This window comes from Staurois parvus, unplaced genomic scaffold (assembly GCF_062004578.1).
Source record: "Staurois parvus isolate SC_StPar_1 unplaced genomic scaffold, SC_StPar_1.0 ptg000191l, whole genome shotgun sequence".
NCBI lineage: Eukaryota > Metazoa > Chordata > Amphibia > Anura > Ranidae > Staurois > Staurois parvus.
The window spans coordinates 5,382,430-5,402,586 of NW_028317987.1; the positions used below are offsets into that span (position 1 = coordinate 5,382,430).

General features: G+C 47.8%; 1 protein-coding gene across 1 annotated transcript in view; it reads left to right on the plus strand.

Annotated features, from left to right (window-relative positions):
- LOC149461911 (uncharacterized) overlaps window positions 1-18,689 on the plus strand; it is a 122,988-nt gene extending 104,299 nt beyond the window's left edge. The window contains exon 4 of the mRNA XM_089677656.1: window positions 16,109-18,689. Coding sequence (XP_089533782.1) covers window positions 16,109-16,829 — 721 coding nt within the window. The 3' untranslated portion in view covers window positions 16,830-18,689. The remainder of the gene's footprint in view (window positions 1-16,108) is intronic.
- Window positions 18,690-20,157: the final 1,468 nt, after the last annotated feature.

A 20,157-nucleotide genomic window follows, 5' to 3' on the forward strand; every position in this document is an offset into this window, starting at 1 on the left:
AACCCGCCCCGCAGGCCAGAGTACTTGGTGTCATTCTGGACTCCAACCTATCCTTCCAGCCCCAAGTCCAATCTTTAACAAACTCGTGCAGACTCCGCCTCCGCAACATTGCCAAAATCCGCACGTTCCTAACCCCAGAAACCACTAAACAGCTCATCCACTCCCTCATCATATCACGACTCGACTACTGCAACTCCCTCCTCACTGGCCTGCCTCGCCGCTGGCTATCCCCGCTTCAGTCCATCCTGAACACGGCTGCCAGACTCATTCACCTTTCCAATGGCTCCATCTCCGCCACCCCCCTCTGTCAATCCCTCCACTGGCTTCCACCCCCCTCTGCCAATCCCTCCACTGGCCTCCGCTCAGTGTCCTCCACCCTCCTCTGCCAATCCCTCCACTGGCTTCCGATTGCGCAACGGATCAAATTTAAAATCCTAACACTGACGTACAAAGCCGTCCACCATACTGCCCCAAACGACATCACTGACCTAATATCCAAGTACCGCCCAACACGCACACTCCGCTCCTCACAAGACCTCCTTCTCTCTAGTTCCCTGGTCTCCTCCTCCCATGCCCACCTCCAGGACTTCTCCAGGGTGTCACCCATCCTCTGGAACTCCCTGCCCCAACCCATTAGATTATCACCTACTCTCCTCTCCTTTAGGTGCACCCTGAAAACCCATCTCTTCAGGGAAGCCTACCCCACCCCCTCCTAACCTGCCGACCTCCTCCACTCTTCCTACCACCCCATCCCCCACAGCTATCTTCTCCTGTGCCACCATCCCCTCCCTCCTAGATTGTTAGCTCGAAAGAGCAGGGCCCTCGATCCCCTCATGTTTTGCATTGTATTGGTATTGTTCTGTCACATGTTCTGTCCCCCTTTGTAATGTACAGCGCTGAGTGAACTATTGGCGCCGCCTGTTGCCCGAGCCCCCTGCCCAGTGGTAGGTTGCCGCCTGTTGCCCGAGTCCCCTGCCCAGTGGTAGGTTGCCGCCTGTTGCCCGAGGCCCCTGCCCAGTGGTAGGTTGCCGCCTGTTGCCCGAGTCCCCTGCCCAGTGGTAGGTTGCCGCCTGTTGCCCGAGGCCCCTGCCCAGTGGTAGGTTGCCGCCTGTTGCCCGAGGCCCCTGCCCAGTGGTAGGTTGCCGTCTGTTGCCTGAGCCCTGCCCAGTGGTAGGTTGCCGCCTGTTGCCCGAGTCTCCAATTCGCTGTCCAGTCACGGAGGGAGCTCGGCTGAGGCCCCAAGCCTAGGGGGGGAGATTGCCTGCCTGTCGCTGAAGATCCCCCCCCATGCCTGGAATCGTCCCTGGTCTGCGCACACATCACCCTCCCTGCCATTTCCCTATTGAGTGTCTGTCAATTTGTTGCTTCAATAAAGTTTTGTGTGTTCCCCATCTTCTCCGTGTGCTCTGTTCTGCCTACGCTTCCGTTACAACAATGATACTTTACCATAGGAGTGTAAGTGCACCAATGAAAGTGTCTCGCTGAAGGCCCCAACATTCATCCTGTTACCAAGAGACTGAAGTTACTGGTGCCATACGGGCACGCGCATGCGTATTCAGGCCTCTATTTTGCATGGTGTGGGAGGGAATAGCTCTACCTTGGAAAGTAGCTTTTAAGCATCAGTTGGGTACAGTGTTGGCCTATTGGGCTTGTGGTGTCGGGGGTTAGAAGGGAGAAGTCTGACACCACAGAGAGTCATCCTTCTGCTCTCCTCCAGGCACATCTAGGATCGGCACAAGGGGTGATGCCAGTTAGAGGGGTGGGAGATTAGTGAACATTCTCTCCTGGATCTCCCCTTCTTTCATTGAACATTTACTCCTGGATTTCCACTTCCCATGGTGAACGTTCACTCCTGGATTTCTCCCTCCTGGAGTGAGCATTCGCTCATGGATCTCCCCTTCCTTTAGTGAATGTTCGCTCCTGGATCCCCCTTCCTTCAGTGAACATTGACTGGTGGATATCAGAGGATTATTATTATTATTATACAGTATTTATAAAGCACCAATAGTTCGCTCAGCGCTGTACATTACAAAGGGGGACAGAACATGTGACAGAACAATACCAATACAATGCAAAAACATGAGGGGATTGAGGGCCCTGCTCTTTCGAGCTTACAATCTAGGAGGGAGGGGATGGTGGCACAGGAGGAGATAGCTGTGGGGGATGGAGTGGTAGGAAGAGTGGAGGAGGTCGGCAAGTTAGCAGGGGGTGGGGTAGGCTTCCCTGAAGAGATGGGTTTTCAGGGTGCGCCTAAAGGAGAGGAGAGTAGGTGATAATCTGATGGGTTGGGGCAGGGAGTTCCAGAGGATGGGTGACACCCTGGAGAAGTCCTTGAGGCGGGCATGGGAGGAGGAGACCAGGGAACTAGAGAGAAGGAGGTCTTGTGAGGAGCGGAGTGTGCGTGTTGGGCGGTACTTGGATATTAGGTCAGTGATGTAGTTCGGGGCAGTATGGTGGACGGCTTTGTACGTCAGTGTTAGGATTTTGAATTTGATCCGTTGCGCAATCGGAAGCCAGTGGAGGGATTGGCAGAGGGGGGTGGCAGAGATGGAGCGGTTGGTGAGGTGGATGAGTCTGGCAGCCGTATTCAGGATGGACTGAAGCAGGGATAGCCTGTGGCGAGGCAGGCCAGTGAGGAGGGAGTTGCAGTAGTCGAGTCGTGATATGATGAGGGAGTGGATGAGCTGTTTAGTGGTTTCTGGGGTTAGGAACGTGCGGATTTTGGCGATGTTGCGGAGGTGGAGTCGGCACGAGTTTGTTAAAGATTGGACTTGGGGCTGGAAGGATAGGTTGGAGTCCAGAATGACACCAAGTACTCTGGCCTGCGGGGCGGGTTTGATATTGGCGTTGTTGGATGTGATGGAGAAGTCAATGGGGGGTGGGGTTCGGGCTGGGGGGAAGACAAGAAACTCAGTTTTGGAGAGGTTCAGTTTAAGGAAGTGGAGCGACATCCAGTCTGATATGTCGCTCAGTAGGTGTGTGATTCGGGCGGAGACCGAGGGGGTGAGGTGGGGGGTTGAGAGATAGATTTGTGTGTCGTCGGCATAGAGGTGGTAGTTGAAGCCGTGAGAGTGTATGAGTTGGCCAAGGCAGGAGGTGTAGATGGAGAAGAGAAGGGGCCCGAGGATGGAGCCTTGAGGGACCCCAACAGAGAGGGGGAGTGAGGGGGAGGTGGTAGCATTATAGGTAACGCTGAAAGAGCGTTGTGACAGGTAGGATGAGAGCCAGTAGAGAGCAGAATCTCTGAGGCCGAGGGAGTATAGTTTTTTGAGGAGGAGGGGGTGGTCGACTGTGTCAAAGGCCGCAGAGAGGTCAAGGAGTAGGAGCACTGAATAGTGGCCATTAGTTTTGGCGGTTAGCAGGTCGTTGGAGAGTTTGAGTAAGGCAGTTTCGGTGAAGTGTAGGGGACGGAAGCCGGACTGTAGGGGATCGAGGAGGTTGTTGTCGTTGAGGTGAGAGCTTAGGCAGGTGTAGACTAGGCGCTCGAGGAGTTTGAATGTAAATGGGAGCAGGGAGATGGGTCTGAGGTTGTTCGGGTCATTGGGGTCCAGGGAGGGCTTTTTAAGTATGGGGGTGATGTGTGCATGTTTCAGAGGGGAGGGGAAAGTGCCGGAGGGGAGGGAGAGATGTGGGTGAGGGAGCGTAGGATGGAGGGGGAGGGAGGTCGTAGGAGTTGTGAGGGGATAGGGTCGAGGGGGCAGGTGGTGAGGCAGGCATCAGAGAGGATCTTGGAGACTTCCTCGATGGTAGTAAGGTCAAAGGTGCGGAGTGTTGGGGGGGCTTCAGTATGAGGAATGTAGGGTGGGGTGGAAGTGGAGGTCAGAGCAGTGGTGGGGCCATAGGAGAGGGGTGATGAGGGGGTAGCTGAGTGAGGGAGAACGGGGTTGGAGGGAGTTTGAGCAGCGACGAAGTCCCTGCGGGTTATGTAGAGGGGGAGGGGGGATAAGGGGGTAGCTGTGTGAGAGGGGACGAGTTGAGAGGGCGTGTGAGTTGCGGCGATGTCCTTGTGAATTGTGTCAATCTTGTTTTTGAAGTGATTGGCAATCTCAAGGGCAGTGAGTGAGGTGCTGGGTGGAGGTGGGGTGGCGAGAGTAGAGAGTTGAAGGTGGAGAAGAGTCGGCGAGGATTGGGGGAGAGGGCCTTGATGAGGGTCAGGAAGTAGGCTTGTTTGGCTGCGTTGAGGTATAGGTGTGGAAGGCAGATTTGTAGCGGGTGAAGGCTTGTTGGGATTTGGTTTTGCACCATCGTCACTCCAGGGCACAACTGTGTCATTTGAGGGTTGTGGTGTGATCAGTCTGCCAGGGCTGGAGCTGTCGGGGTCTGATGTTGCGTGTGGTTAAAGGTGCTAGTGAGTCAAGGGCTGTTGACAGCGTGTTGTGGGGAGACGTCAGAGGTCCATCAGCTTCATCAGATGACAGGAGAGACATTAGAGGTCTATCAGCTTCATCTGAGAACAGGGGAGAAATCAAAATGTCCATCAGCTTCATTGTAGAACAAGGGAGACATCAGAGGTCCATCAGCTTTATCAGAGGGCAGGGGAGTCATCAGAGGTCCATCAGCTTCATCAGAGGATAGGCAGACATCAGAGGTCCATCAGCCTCATTGGAGACAGGGGAGACATCAGAGGTCCATTAACTTCATCAGAGGACAGAGGAGAAATCAAAGGTCTATCAGCTTCATTAGAGGACAGGGGAGACATCAGAGGTCCATCAGCTTCATCGTAGGACAAGGGAGACATCAGAGTTTCATCAGCTTTATTGGAGGACAGGGGAGTCATCAGAGGTCCATCAGCTTCATCAGAGTACAGGGGAGACATCAGAGGTCCATCAGCTTCATTGTAGGACAAGGAAGACATCAGAGGTCCATCAGCTTTATTGGATGACAGAGGAGTCATCAGAGGCTGTCACAGATCCCACCCACATACACACGCCCACAGTGACTAGCTAACCGAGGCGTTCATGTCTGGCCATGACTTGGTGTAAAGAGGGAATGAGGGGGACTTATTGTGTCACAGCCCGCACTACCTCTCCTCTCATATTAGGACCCATGCAGTTTATGTTGTCTATATGGAGGAGGTGTAGGGTTAGATTCATCCTAGGCTCTAAGTGTTCCCCCTTGACCAACATCATTTTTAATCCAAGTCTCCCAGATGGTCTGGCCATTGGTCGAGTCCCTCCTTGGGCTGAGGCTTATCTATTCCAATTGTGACATTTGGTCAATCCCGTAATTCACAACCTTAAATCCTTCCCTGACATTCAAAAAGCTGCTCGCATTCCACCCCATCAGTATTTTATCTACAGATACAACACATTTTTGCCTCCAAAGCCTCTTCTCTGACTCTTGAACAAACTACCCCTTTAGAGCATATCTGCCTCCAAGGCCCACACCACCGGGACATCATTTCCGCTACGTATACATTGCTTGTAGATGCCCTTTTTCTATTGGTTCTCCCCTTTATATGTGTAAATGGTCCCGTTTCCTTCAATGTGATATTGGGTTGGATCCATGGAGTAGGATTTGGGAGGCCTCTTCTAAATCTTCTGTGTGTGTAATGTGTACAGAAAATCCTTCTAAGACCCCGATGTTTTGGTATCGGACCCCTGAGGTTCTCCATGATAGTAACCTGAATGTTTCTTCTGTTTGCTGGTGTTGTGGGACGGAAACTGACACTCTTTTCCACATTTTTTGGGATTGCCGGTCCATTGCGCCCTTTTGGGGAGGTCCTTACCCCATTGTGGTTACTTTTCCTGGCTCCTGTCCCTTTTGAGCCCATTTACTTTCTGTTGGGTCTACCTTTTCGGGTCTCTCTAAATGTGCGAGGAAACTTTCCACCTTCATGAGGGCAGCCAGGAGAACCATTCCCATGCATTGGCTGTCTTCTATGTCCCCCATGTTACCGGCACTGATGAAGGTCAGAGCAGAAATGAGAAAGTTGGAGTACCTACCTGCTTTACACCCTGCTACTGTCCCTGCGCTGGAGGCAGTTCAGGACCCACGGGGCACCTATGACACCGATCTGTCTGCTCCGATCGTTTGTGATTGATGGCCATGTCACTGTTTTGTATTGACATTGTATGTTCTTATGTACCTCTCATCGATGAGCTGCTTTATCAGCCTTCTCTCCCTCTCTGCTTTTATTTTACATTTACCTTTGTGACTGCTTGTTGTAATGTGTCACATAGAGAGGGAAATGGGTGCTAATAGGCTGCGGGAGATCTGCTGAGACATAGAGAGGGAAATGGGTGCTAATAGGCTGCAGGAGATCCGCTGAGACAGAGAGAGGGAAATGGGTGCTAATAGGCTGCAGGAGATCTGCCGAGACATAGAAAGGGAAATGGGTGCTAATAGGCTGCAGGAGATCTGCCGAGACATAGAAAGGGAAATGGGTGCTAATACCCTGCAGGAGATCTGCCGAGACATAGAAAGGGAAATGGGTGCTAATAGGCTGCAGGAGATCCACTGAGACATAGAGAGCGAAATGGGAGCTAATAGGCTGCAGGAGATCTGCTGAGACATAGAGAGGGAAATGGGTGCTAATAGGCTGCAGGAGATCCGCTGAGACAGAGAGGGGGAAATGGGCGCTAATAGGCTGCAGGAGATCTGCCGAGACATAGAAAGGGAAATGGGTGCTAATACCCTGCAGGAGATCTGCCGAGACATAGAAAGGGAAATGGGTGCTAATAGGCTGCAGGAGATCTGCCGAGACATATAAAGGGAAATGGGAGCTAATAGGCTGCAGGAGATCTGCCGAGACATAGAAAGGGAAATGGGAGCTAATAGGCTGCAGTAGAAAGGGAAATGGGTGCTAATAGGCTGCAGGAGATCCGCTGAGACGTAGAGAGGGAAATGGGTGCTAATAGGCTGCAGGAGATCCGCCGAGACGTAGAGAGGGAAATGGGTGCTAATAGGCTGCAGGAGATCTGCTGAGACAATGAAATGTGTGTGAAATGGATGGATGTGCAGACACTCCCAGAAGATGATGTCATTATGAGTGGATTGATATATATTTTTGCATTGTCCCCCCCAGAAGGATCAGGTTTGGCGGGATCGCTCTCATTAGCTATACATTTGTATTTTGTGTTCTGTGTTTGTAAGACTTTTCTATATGTAATAAGAGATGTTTGTTGAACAGTTGGTTACATAAGAGTTACATTTATTTCTTCTTCCTTTATTCAGTAATGTTTCATCTCCCGTAGTATCCCTGTAAGGTACATATTATACAGGAAGGGGGATTATGGGATGGATCTCGGGGCTGCAGTTCCTCTGATCTCCACAAGGTGATGATCTCACCTATACTCACACAGGAAGTCTTTATGGAATGCAGACAGGAAGTGATGTCAGGGACAGACAGGAAGTGATGTCAGGTATAGACAGGAAGTGATGTCAGGCACAGACAGGAAGTTCCAGATGAGAGGTGAGGCGGGAAGAAGTATATCAGAGACGTTGGTGGAAGTGGCAGCAGAGGAGGTAATAAGATGTTATTTCCTATTTACAACAAATATATATAAATCTGAGGTGCTTTTAGCTTTAAAAAATGAAAGGGGCTTTATAGCAACTTAAATGTGTAATATGTGTAACATTGCGCTGTTTATCTCCTCCTCCCCTCCCCCGCCTGTCTCCAGCACTGCACCCGGGGACTAGCAGGGAGGGGAGGGACCTTGCAGTATAATGAGAACCGATTGGCTGCTCCTCAGGAAAGGGGAGTGTCCGGCTTGTCCTTTCTCCCTTTCACTCCCAGAGACGTTTTTGCATTTTTTGCACACATTAAAAAAATCACTTTATCCTGAAGATGACACAAAACCCCCAAAATATCAATTTTCTGAAAGTAGAGACTTTAGAGAATAAAATAGTGATCGTTCTAATTTTTTATGTCACAAAATATTATCACAAAGTCTAGGAAATGCCAAATTTCACTAAAAAATACACTTAAGCTGATTTCAGGGCACAAAAAGCAATAAATGACCCATTTATGTGTAATAATATAAAAGCCGAGGTTGCAGCGAGTAAATAGATATCCAACATGTCAAACCTTAAGTTGTGTGTGCTGAAATGGTGACAACCTTTAGTCCCGGTATTATCTATAGGGGACACATTTATAGCCCCTTCTAGGTCATCAGTATAGAGTACGGAGGAGGTCTGCTCCTAGAATTATCCTCTCATTCTGGTGTGACCGGCGATATGTAACGTGTATCACAATCCATGTTATCACGTGTAGGCGCTCCAGCGTGTGCTCTTACATTTGGGCGTGCATATATGTGGGGGTGGGGGAGCCTCAAAATGTTTTAAAGGGAGGAGTTATGTACTTGGGTGTAACTTTAATTCTTTACAATTAAAAAAAAAATTTACTTAAGGGGACAAAGTCCTCTATGTGATGACTTTTGATGAGAGGTTCTCTTTATTGAGACATCCAGGGCCTAAAAGACCCCCAATGTCTCCCCTGTACTCCATTGGATGTAATGTAGAGCACATCGCACCGCATTACATTCTTTGCCGGCCTCGATGGTCAGGAAATCTGTCATAACATCACTTCTGGGTCAGGACAAGAAGGGAGTGAACATGTCCGCTCTCCTCCGTCCCCTCTACCCTCCGACACCCGCTGACCCGGGCCCACAGATGGGCAAGAAGAGCCGGGGAAGCATAGTAGGTACAGGAGAGGTTCACACACACGGGGTGGCAGAGGCTGACACCTGAAAGGAGAGCCCTGTGGCTTGCCCTCAGCAGGGATAAAGAATAAAAACAATACTTGCCCGGCCCCCAGAACTACATGTCCCGGGCGTCGGGTGATGTAAAGTGACCATCCCTGCATGATGAGCCGACATTGACCTCACAGCACTGCCTCAGAGCAAACTAGTCATAGGAAGGATCAGATTTATCATTCCTTGTCTGCAGATCTAATACTCATCAAAACCAGTTCAGAGACCAAACAAACCCAACAGAGTAAAGGGGCCCCGGACCTCAAAATTGTAGTAAACACTAAACAGTCCAAACTAAATGTCTTCCCATGGGGGGAGTAGTTCTTCAATGTCCAGCAACCCTCCTATTCCCCCCTCACATCCACATCCTATTATTGTGTGACCAATACCATCCAAATCATTCTTACTTTCATTTCCCAAAGTTATCCGTCTACAAGGAGACCTGTATAGATCACATGATGGCACCAATGAGGATGGAGGAGGACCGGAGTCACATGACTGAGAAGATACTAAACCTCACCCTGGAGATCATCTACCTGCTGACCGGAGAGGTGAGGAGGATTCTGGGAGGTCACATGACATCACTCTTATCTCTATTAATAAAACACAGACCTGACCGGAGAGGTGAGGAGGATTCTGGGAGGTCACATGACATCACTCTTATCTCTATTAATAAAACACAGACCTGACCGGAGAGGTGAGGAGGATTCTGGGAGGTCACATGACATCACTCTCATCTCTATTAACCACTTGAGCACCTGAGGATTTACCCCCCTTAATGACCACGCCTCTTTTTGCTACTCGGCGCTGCACTAATTCAACTGATAATTGCGCGGTCATGCAATGCTGCACCCAAACGAAATTTACATCCTTTTTTTCACACAAATAGAGCTTTCTCTCGGTGGTATTTGATCACCTGTGCGCTTTTTATTTTTCACGCTATAAACAAAAAAAGGCCAAAAATTTTGAAGAAAAACAATATTTTTTACTTTCAGCTATAAAAAATATATAGTAAACTCAAAGTTGGTTATAAATTTAGGTCAAAATGTATTCTGCTCCATGTTTTTGGTAAAAAAATCCCAATAAGTGTATATTGATTGCTTTGTGTGATAGTTATAGCGTCTACAAACTATGGGAGAGATACTGCAATTTACGCCATTTTTCTGCTATACAGCCCTGCGCTAGTTTAATGGACAATTGCGCGGTCATGCAATACGGCACATAAATGAAATTTACATCCTTTTTTTCCCCACAAATTGAGCTTTCTTTCGGTGGTATTTGATCGCCTGTGTGGTTTTTATTTTTTGCGCTATAAAAAAAAAAGGCTGACAATTTTGAGGAAAAAAAAAACAATATTTTGGACTTTTTGCTATAAAACATGTCCAGTAAAAAAAAAAAGCAAAAATCAAATTTAGTTATAAATTTCTGCCAAAATGTATTCTGCGACATGTCTTTGCTAAAAAAAACCCAATACATGTAAATTAATTGGTTTATGTGAAAGTTATAGCGTTTACAAATGGCGGGAAAGATACTGGGATTTTTAGGTTTTTTTTTATACTAATAGTGGCGGCGATCAGCGACTTATGGCGGCGATCAGCGACTTATGGCGGCGATCAGCGACTTATGGCGGGACTGCGGCAGACATTCTGACATTGGGGGGTACTGACTTGGGGTCACTGACATCCCCAAAAACACTAATACAGTGATCAGTGCAAAAAAAAAAAACTGACACTGTACTAATGGCACTGGGGAGGAAGGGGTTAACTTTATTTAGCAGGGAAGGGTTATAGGAGTGAGGGGAGTGTTTTACTAGGGGGCGGGGTGTGTACTGGGCGGGACAAGGCTGATCGAGAAAGAGAAACTGTTCTTTCTCGATCAGCTCATCCTCGAGCTGACAGGGAAGTGACAGACAGCACAGCTACTGCAGCTGTGCTCTCTGTCACTGTTTACCGCCGATCGCCGGGACATAGCCGCTAAGGAGCGGCTGTGACCCGGCGACTGACATCTGCGGCGGTGATCCGTGGGACAAATAGGGCGGCAGCGCGCCTCGCGCGCGCCCCTTATTTGTTTACAAAACACACATTTTAAAACGTGGTTTTGCCTGTGAGTGCCGCCCTGCCGCCGTATATGTACACTGGTTGGGCGGCATGCGGTTAATAAAACACAGACCTGACCGGAGAGGTGAGGAGGATTCTGGGAGATCACATGACATCACTCTCATCTCTATTAATAAAACACAGACCTGACCGGAGAGGTGAGGAGGATTCTGGGAGGTCACATGACATCACTCTTGTCTATTCTGGTCAATAGATCATTTTATTTTTGCACACATTTAGATGATGTCAGGTGATTGATATTGTTTTATTTGTCTCCTGATCTGTAGGATTATGTTGTAAAGAAGAAGTCTAGTGGGGAGCCAATCTCAGGAGGATGGAGCAGAACCCAGAGCCTCACCATGGTGCCTCCATCTCATTCTCTGATACCTGAGAGGGAGAAAGAGCAGAAGATTCTGGAACTGACCACCATGATGGTCCATCAGCTGACAGGAGAGGTGAGCGGTGCCGGGAATTCTGGGACATTCTCCAGTAACAGACAAGGGATGTGTCTGGATGGTGACTGTATCATTGTGTGTGTCAGGTTCCTATAAGGTGTCAGGGTGTCACTGTCTATTTCTCCATGGAGGAGTGGGAGTATTTAGAAGGACACAAGGATCTCTACAAGGACGTCATGATGGACAATCAGCCGCCCCTCACATCACCGGGTAAGAGGAGACTTTATTGTAAAGGAGAGAGCAGTACGGAGGATCCACCTAGATCCCCCATCATCTGATAAACACATAGAAACAATGGATTCAGTCAGTGTGTGTGTTTCCTACAGATGGATCCAGTCATGGGAACCCACCAGAGAGATGTCCCCGTCCTCTGTATTCCCGGGATTCCACACAGGAAGGTCACACCATCCCTCACCATCATCAGGTAGATGATGACAATTATTGGTAGTTGTGATTTATACACAGCATGTTTGTTACAATGAATGTTTTATTATATCTTTCAGAGTGGAATCCTCGGGGATGATAATATTGATGTTAAAGAAGAGTATAAAGAGGAGGATGAGGAGTATGGAGTGATGGAGGAGTTTTCAGAAGGACACAAGGATATGATGGAGCCACCTAATACCAGGAACCCACCAGAGAGATGTCCCCGTCCTCTGTATTCCCGGGATTCCACACAGGAAGATCACACCATCCCTCACTATTACAAGGTTGGTGGGATGGAGAATCTAGAACATGGACTTGTAGAGACTATGGGCTCCAATCACAAAGCGGTATCTTCCCGTATCCCAGTATGTAGTAAGATGCTGCATGCTGTTTTTTAGTAGTGAATCCTGCGGGGAATTTACCACTGGTGTCCACAGCAACACTTGTAAGTAGCTTGTTGTTAAGGAGAGGGCAGCCGCCAGTGTCCCCAACAACCAGTAAACAAGGAGCAGACGGCCACCAAGTTCCCCGCTGACAGCTGTGACAGGTCTGGTATGGATTTTGAGGGGAACCCTGATGCCAAAATAATACAAAAAGTGTGGGTTCCCCTCCAAAATCAATACCAGACCTTTAGTGAGTGCCCACCTTCCTCCTGAACCATACCAGGCCACATACCCTCAACATTGGGTGGGTGCTTCAGGGTAGGGGCACTCTGCCCCCCCAAAAGCACCTTGCCGTCATGTTGATGGGGACAAGGGTCCCTTCTTCACAACCCTGGGCAGTGGTTGTGGGGGTCTGTGGGTGGGGGACTTATTGGAATCTAGAAGCCACCTTTAACAAGGAGGCCCCCAGATCCCACCCCCCCCCACAATGGTAATGAGTATAGAGTACATAGTACCCCTATTCATTCACCAAATAGTGTAGTGTAAAAAAACACTGGAAGATATTTTTGACAAAACAAAAATAAAGAACAATATCCCCCTGATGTAGATCCATCGATGATCCAATCACAATACTCGCTGTCATGAAGAAAAAACAAAGCTCCACTCCTGACATCTGACAGCTCCGCCGCCTCCCACTTCTAAACAAACTAAGGAACAATACCACCCTGTGACATCACTGGGTGGCCTTGCCCTCTTGTGACATCACCAATACAACATGCCCCGGTCAGTGATGTCACCAATACAACATGCCCCAGTCAGTGACATCACCAATACAACATGCCCCGGTCAGTGATGTCACCAATACAACATGCCCTGGTCAGTGACATCACCAATACAACATGCCCTGGTCAGTGACATCACCAATACAACATGCCCCGATCAGTGACGTCACCGAGTGGCACCGTCCCTTAGTATATTTAGTGGCAGGAGGCAGCAGAGATGTCAGACAGAGGGGAGTCTTCATTGGGAGCGGAGATTTTCTTTCCGAGTCAGCGGTGACAGCGATCATCGTGATTGATGATGGATCTACACCGGGGGGACACTTTGCTTTAGTTTTGTTTTTTTAATAAAGGATTTGTCAAAAACTGCCTGCTGTCTATTTAACAGAATACTTTTTGGGGGTGAATAATTAGGGGTACCATGTACCCCATACTCATTCACATGGGGTGAGAGATCTGAGGGCCCCCTTGTTACATTTTGTAAGTCCTCTGCCTGCAAAGCCCCACAGCCACTAGCCTGGGTTGTGGGGAAGAGTCCCTTGTCCTCATCAACATGGACAAGGTGCTCTGGGGGAGCAAAGTCTCCCCTGCCCCAGAGCATCCACTCCATGTTAAGGGCATGTGACCTGGTATGTTTCAGGAGGGAGGTCACTTGCTTGACCCCCCTTTCCTGACCTGCTGAGCAGCATGCTCAGATAGGGGTCTGGTATGTATTTCTTTCATTTTGACAAGGGGTTCCCATCAAAATCCATACCAGACCCCAGGGGGGAACCCCACACCATTTTCTTAATATTTTGTTGCCGGTAAATCTTTTTTTTTTTTTTAGATTTATCGGTTGGTTAGGACACGGCGGCCGCTCGCTCCCTAACAACCATGTTGTTTACTGGTTGTTAAGGATGCCAGCGGCCGCCCACTCTTTACCAAGCAGTACACATTTCCTGAATGCCGCATGTCTCCACCACTAATTAATGACCGCATGCATTTCATTCTTTATTTCCTTCTGTGAATGTAACGCCTGTTCATGCGGTATTTACTGAGCGTGTTCAGTGTTTGTGGTCAATACCGCAACACGGGATAGGAAATGGACAGTTTCAGGATGGCATGCGGTATTTAGGGGAAATGTACCCACATATCACATGTGATCTGCTTCTGTGAAGGGAGACAATGTGTGGATTTTGTGTGTGATGTCACAATCATAAATCTTACATTTTACAGATGACATTTTCTCTCATTTCCTTGATTTAGAGTGGAGATCCAATCGATATAGAATTTGAGGTGAAAGCAGAAGAAGAAGAGGCGTATGTGAGGGATGATCAGCAGTCTATGGAGGAGGATGGAATAACGGGGACATTTATAGAGGAGGACACTCCTACAGAGATCAGCACAGGTGGGTCATGAACACTAAATCCATTCCTCCACCCATACTGCTCACTGATTGGTCCAGAGTAGGGCGGGGACTGGGTGATATCAGCCTGTAATCCCCTGGTCACTTTCCTGAGCTGTGTTCCCCGTCCTGTATTCCTGGATTTCTCTCGGATAATCTTCCTTCTCTGTGCTGCAGACACAATTTATGTCTCTAGACTGGATTTATGGAGGTTCTGGGGCTCAGCTGGCAGCAAAATGTTGATTTTTACTATAAGCATTGCATAATGTAGGCACCCAGGACATGTGACTGGGGTCTCCTGCCTTGTGCCTGACTCTTCCAGGGGACCTTCTCTCATCTGCTGGCTGTGCCGGGTGGAGGGATATGTCTGTAGTGTCTCAGACCCAAGTCACTGAGTGCAGTCTCAGGAGATGGGAGGCAAGCAACACTTTAAGGACCTTTAATTACTGAATAACAATATTATCAGTCCTGACCATTACACTATATAATTTATATTGTACATTACATACTCCTGACCCCTGCACTATATACACTCTATGTTGTACATTCCATACTCCTGACCCCTGCACTATATACTCTATGTTGTACATTACATACTCCTGACCCCTGCACTATATACTCTATTTTGTACATTACATACTCCTGACTTCTTTTCTCCCCCCTCCCCCCACTGCTATATGTACACATAATATGGATTCTCTTTTGTTCTCCCCATTTCCTCCCAGCTGGACATTTTATATCGGATGATGTGATTGGAGCACAGACTTTTACATGGTGATAATAATGTGATAACATCCTCCAACTTTGGACCCTTAAACAGAAAGTGATAATGAGGGAGGAGTCAATACCCCAATGATGGTGGTCTTCAGGATCAGTCCAGACTTCATCTTGGTTGTTCTCCCCCCATCCTCACTCTCTGACCTCTGGTGGGGCTCAGCCCCGCTGTTCTTCATGACTAAATCATGGACTAAATAAGGAAGTGCAGTACTTCTTGTGTTGGGAAGATGGCGATGAGTGATAGAGGGGGTGGGGACCCTCGTCCTTTAATCCCCTCATCACTGTCCCTCCTATAAAAGACAGTTCTGGTTGTTTCCTCACTCTCTGACTAAGGTCCATGAATAAAGAAATGACCTGGTAGGAGATCAGAGGAGCCATTTCCTAGTTCCCTTGAGGGTGGAATTGTAAGCTCCTCAGAGACCAAGCTGCCTGATGTGGGCGGAGTCCTGGTTTGGGGGGACCAATCAGCTCCTGTCTAGTAATCCTCTTTGTCTTTGTATTTTAGTCCATGGCCGGGAGATGAGGAAAACCTCCGAGGATTGTCTCACTTTGTCTCCAGACTGGAAAGTAGAAGATGAGGACATCACACAGTATAGTCCAGGAGAAAACCCGGCTCCCTCCAATGTCCATCCGGCACCACCCAGTGTAGATGGACCATCGGATTCCTCGTATCCTGAGGAACCTCAGACTGTGCGGGACCGGGCCGGCCTTCCAACAGGGAAGAGCTTCTCCTGTATTGAGTGCGGGAAATGTTTCAGTTATAAATCCCATCTTAATGTGCATAAAAGATCTCACAGGTGGGAGAAGCCATATTCTTGTCCTGAGTGCTGGAAATGTTTTACAAGGAAGTCCGATCTTTCCAGACATCAGAGAACTCACACAGGGGAGAAGCCGTATTCCTGTCCTGAGTGTGGGAAATGTTTTACAAGGAAGTCTGATCTTTACAAACATCAGATATCTCACACAGGGGAGAAGCCGTATTCCTGTCCTGAGTGCGGGAAATGTTTTTCACTGAAGTCCCAACTTTACAGACATCAGAGATCTCACATGGGGGAGAAGCCATATTCCTGTTCTGAGTGTGGGAAATGTTTTTTAATGAAGTCCGAACTTTACAGACATCAGAGATCTCACACGGGGGAGAAGGCATTTTCCTGTCCTGAGTGCGGGAAATGTTTTTCACAGAAGTCCAATCTTTACAAGCACCAGAGATCTCACACGGGGGAGAAGCCATATTTCTGTCCTGAGTGCAGGAAATGTTTTTCACAGAAGTCCCATCTTTACACACATCAGAGATCTCACACAGGGGAGAAGGCATATTCCTGTTCTGAGTGCGGGAAATGTTTTTCAGTGAAGTCCCATCTGTGCAGACATCAGAGATCTCACACGGGGAAGAAGCCAGTTTCCTGTTCTGAGTGTGGAAAATGTTTTTCAGAGCTGTCCGGTCTTCATAAACATCAGAGATCTCACACTGGGGAGAAGCCGTATTCTTGTCCTGATTGTGGAAAATGTTTTTCACAGAAGTTCAGTCTTCATCAACATCAGAGATCTCACACGGGGGAGAAGCCGTATTCCTGTCCTGAGTGCGGGAAATGTTTTACAAGGAAGTCCGTTCTTTCCAGACATCAGAGATCTCACATGAGGGAGAAGACATATTCCTGTCCTGAGTGCAGGAAATGTTTTTCGCAGAAGTCCCATCTTTACAGACATCAGAGATCTCACACGGGGGAGAAGCCGTATTCCTGTCCTGAGTGCAGGAAATGTTTTTCGCAGAAGTCTCATCTTTCCACACATCAGAGATCTCACACGGGGAAGAATCCACCTTCCTGTCCTGAGTGAGGAAAATGTTCCTCACTGCAGTCGTCTTCCTGTACATCAGGGGTCCCACACATCCCTGGAGGTGTATTAGTGTCCTGAGTGCGGGAAATGTCTTCTAGATGAATGTTGCTGGACATCCCAGCTCTCATGTGGGGAAGAAGCACACCCTGATATACACCTCAGATATACTCCATGGCTGATCTTCATCATGGAAGAAACAGTTGATAAGGAGATGAGAGGCCCCCAAAGACATGGATGAAGTGCAGTAAATGTCGGGGTGCAGAGTGGTCAGTAGATCCTGGAAATGAAGGACACAACTTCAGCCCTTCTTGGGTGTCGGAGTTGCGTTTCCTGATAATGATATAGCGGGTTACAGAGCTAGAAGCCGGGAGAGCCCAGATCTCGTTATCGGGGAACTTTACACAGACAACAAGAACTTCTGAAGTTGATGTCCTTCATTTCAAGGCTCTACAGAACAGTGGTGACCCCGAAGCGTCTCTCTGTCTTCAGTCCATCCTTCTCCCATCCCCCAACAGGAGGGAAGGAGAACTCCGCCCCAAACTAGGGGGGAACTTTCCTCTCATTATTTCCCTTGGCTTCTGTGTGGGTTTGGGTGGTTGGAGGAGTGCGGCACGAGAGGGAACACAGCTTGTTGTTCTATGTCTACATATGGGGTCTGGGTAGAGGGGATCCACCGGAAAATATTTCTACTCTTTGATTTTGTGCAAATCGTTTCAGTTTGAAGGGCGATATTATGTGTGGTTTGTAAAAGGGATTGGCCCAATAGTTACCACCCCACTTAGAGAATAGATGAACTAAAATGACCAGCATTCATTCAGCCATGTCACAATGTGGGATCTTTTCATACAGTGATTTCCTATGATCATTGGCTCCATCTAGTGGCCATAATGTGGTATTGAATTGTTTTTCCTGATTGAGGCATTTTGGAACTAATACCTCCATTATGGCCACTAGAGGGAGCTGATGATTATAGGAAGTTACTGAGTTTAATACCGGAGATCACAACCCCCAACATATTATTAGTGTACTATGTGAGGGGCGGTGTCATACAAATACCGGAGATCACCCCCCCAACATATTATTAGTGTACTATGTGAGGGGCGGTGTCATACAAATACCGGAGATCACACCCCCCAACATATTATTAGTGTACTATGTGAGGGGCGGTGTCATACAAATACCGGAGATCACACTCCCCCCAACATATTATTAGTGTACTATGTGAGGGGCGGTGTCATACAAATACCGGAGGTCACAGCCCCCAACATATTATTAGTGTACTATGTGAGGGGCGGTGTCATACAAATACCGGAGATCACACCCCCCAACATATTATTAGTGTACTATGTGAGGGGCGGTGTCATACAAATACCGGAGATCACACCCCCCAACATATTATTAGTGTGCTATGTGAGGGGCGGTGTCATACAAATACCGGAGATCACACCCCCCAACGAGCTCGCTCCAGTTCATGGATGTCATCATTATGTTTGGAGGATCTCACCAGTCAGGAGCCTTTCCTGTCATCCTACATGTTCCCTTCTGAGGATTGTTCTATCCTTCCAAACAAATGTATGAAATCATGGATGAGTCCTCCTTCTATGTGATCTAGAAGATCTTCAATCACACTGTCTTTATGGATGAAGTGGATGGCCCAGTTTATATATTATTTATTGCTTTACAGCTTTATTCCCTCCAGGATTCATTCTTTATTTATAGAACCATTCAAGGAAGTGTTCTTACTGTGAGAGATCTCCACCACCATTCCTCTGTGACCATTACATCCTTGTCATTTATGTCTAACATCTTCATTATCAGTGGATTGATAGATATTCTTATACTTTAAAGTATAATTTTTACATTTTCTTCACCAAAAAGATTGATTTCAGAAGGAATCTGTTTTAATTTGTTTTCTATATGTAATAAAATATCTTTGTTAAAGTGTTGGTTCCATAAGAACTAGAATGATTTGTTCTTCCTTATCTTGTGTTATATATGAATTTCCCTGGTAGCCGTGTAAGGAAGATATTTTACAGGAATGATTATTTGGGCTCCATTCACACCAACATGTATGTTAGTACTTTCTGTTTTTAGAAACACACAACAGTCCACTTAACATGGTTTCCTATGGGCCATGTTCACTTCTAGGCTTTTTTGAACTGCTGTGTTTTTGGAAAGGGTCAGGGACTTTTTAAAAAGCAAAATGCAATAGAATTCAATGGAGAATCTGCTGAAATGTATGGTAGTGTGTTTTTGCATTTTTCTACCCAGCAAAAAAAAAATTCCACTTTGAAAAAGACAAAAAAAAAAGAGCTGAACAAAACGCGGTAAAAACGCATCACAAACGTATCAACATGCAAGTGCACAATCCAAACGCACACGTTCCTATGTTACAAATGGCTGCAGCGACCGTCAGCTGGAACCAAATAGAATCAGCGAGGGAGAATGTCACCAGCACACCGAGGATCACCAAAATGGGTCCAAAAGTTTTAATGAACGATCACATAGTTACAGAAAGGCAATGTTTTGGAGACGCGCAGGACCCTTTGTCACATGCCTGATGAAGGGATCCTATGAGACTTTTGGCCCCGTATTGGTGATCCTTGGTGTGCTGGTGACATTCTCCCTTACAAACATATCAAAAACACAACAAAAACGCAAAATGAACTGCAAAAAGCAAACCGCAAAGGTGTGAACAGAGCCTTACAGATGTTTCTCTGGGCTGCAGTTTCTCTGAGCTCCACAAGGTGGGGATCTCACTTCTTCCCAGACAGGACTTCTCTATGGAAGACAGACAGGAAGTGATGTCAGGCAGGAAGTTTGAAGTGGCTTTGAAATAGAGAAGAGACGTTACCAGAAGTGACAGCAGAGGAGGTAATAAGATATTATTTCCTATTTACACCCAGTAACCCCTATCATGTCTGTCCTCTTCCTCCATAGTCATGTCTGTCCTCTTCCTCCATAGTCACGTCCGTCCTCTTCCTCCGTAGTCACGTCCGTCCTCTTCCTCCGTAGTCACGTCCGTCCTCTTCCTCCGTAGTCACGTCCGTCCTCTCCACATCCGTCCTCTCCCTCCATAGTCACGTCCGTCCTCTCCCTCCATAGTCACGTCCGTCCTCTTCCTCCATAGTCACGTCCATGCTCTTCCTCCATAGTCACGTCCGTCCTCTCCCTCCATAGTCACGTCCGTCCTCTTCCTCCATAGTCACGTCCGTCCTCTTCCTCCATAGTCACGTCTGTCCTCTTCCTCCACAGTCACGTCCGTCCTCTCCCTCCATAGTCACGTCCGTCCTCTTCCTCCATGGTCACGTCCGTCCTCTCCCTCCAT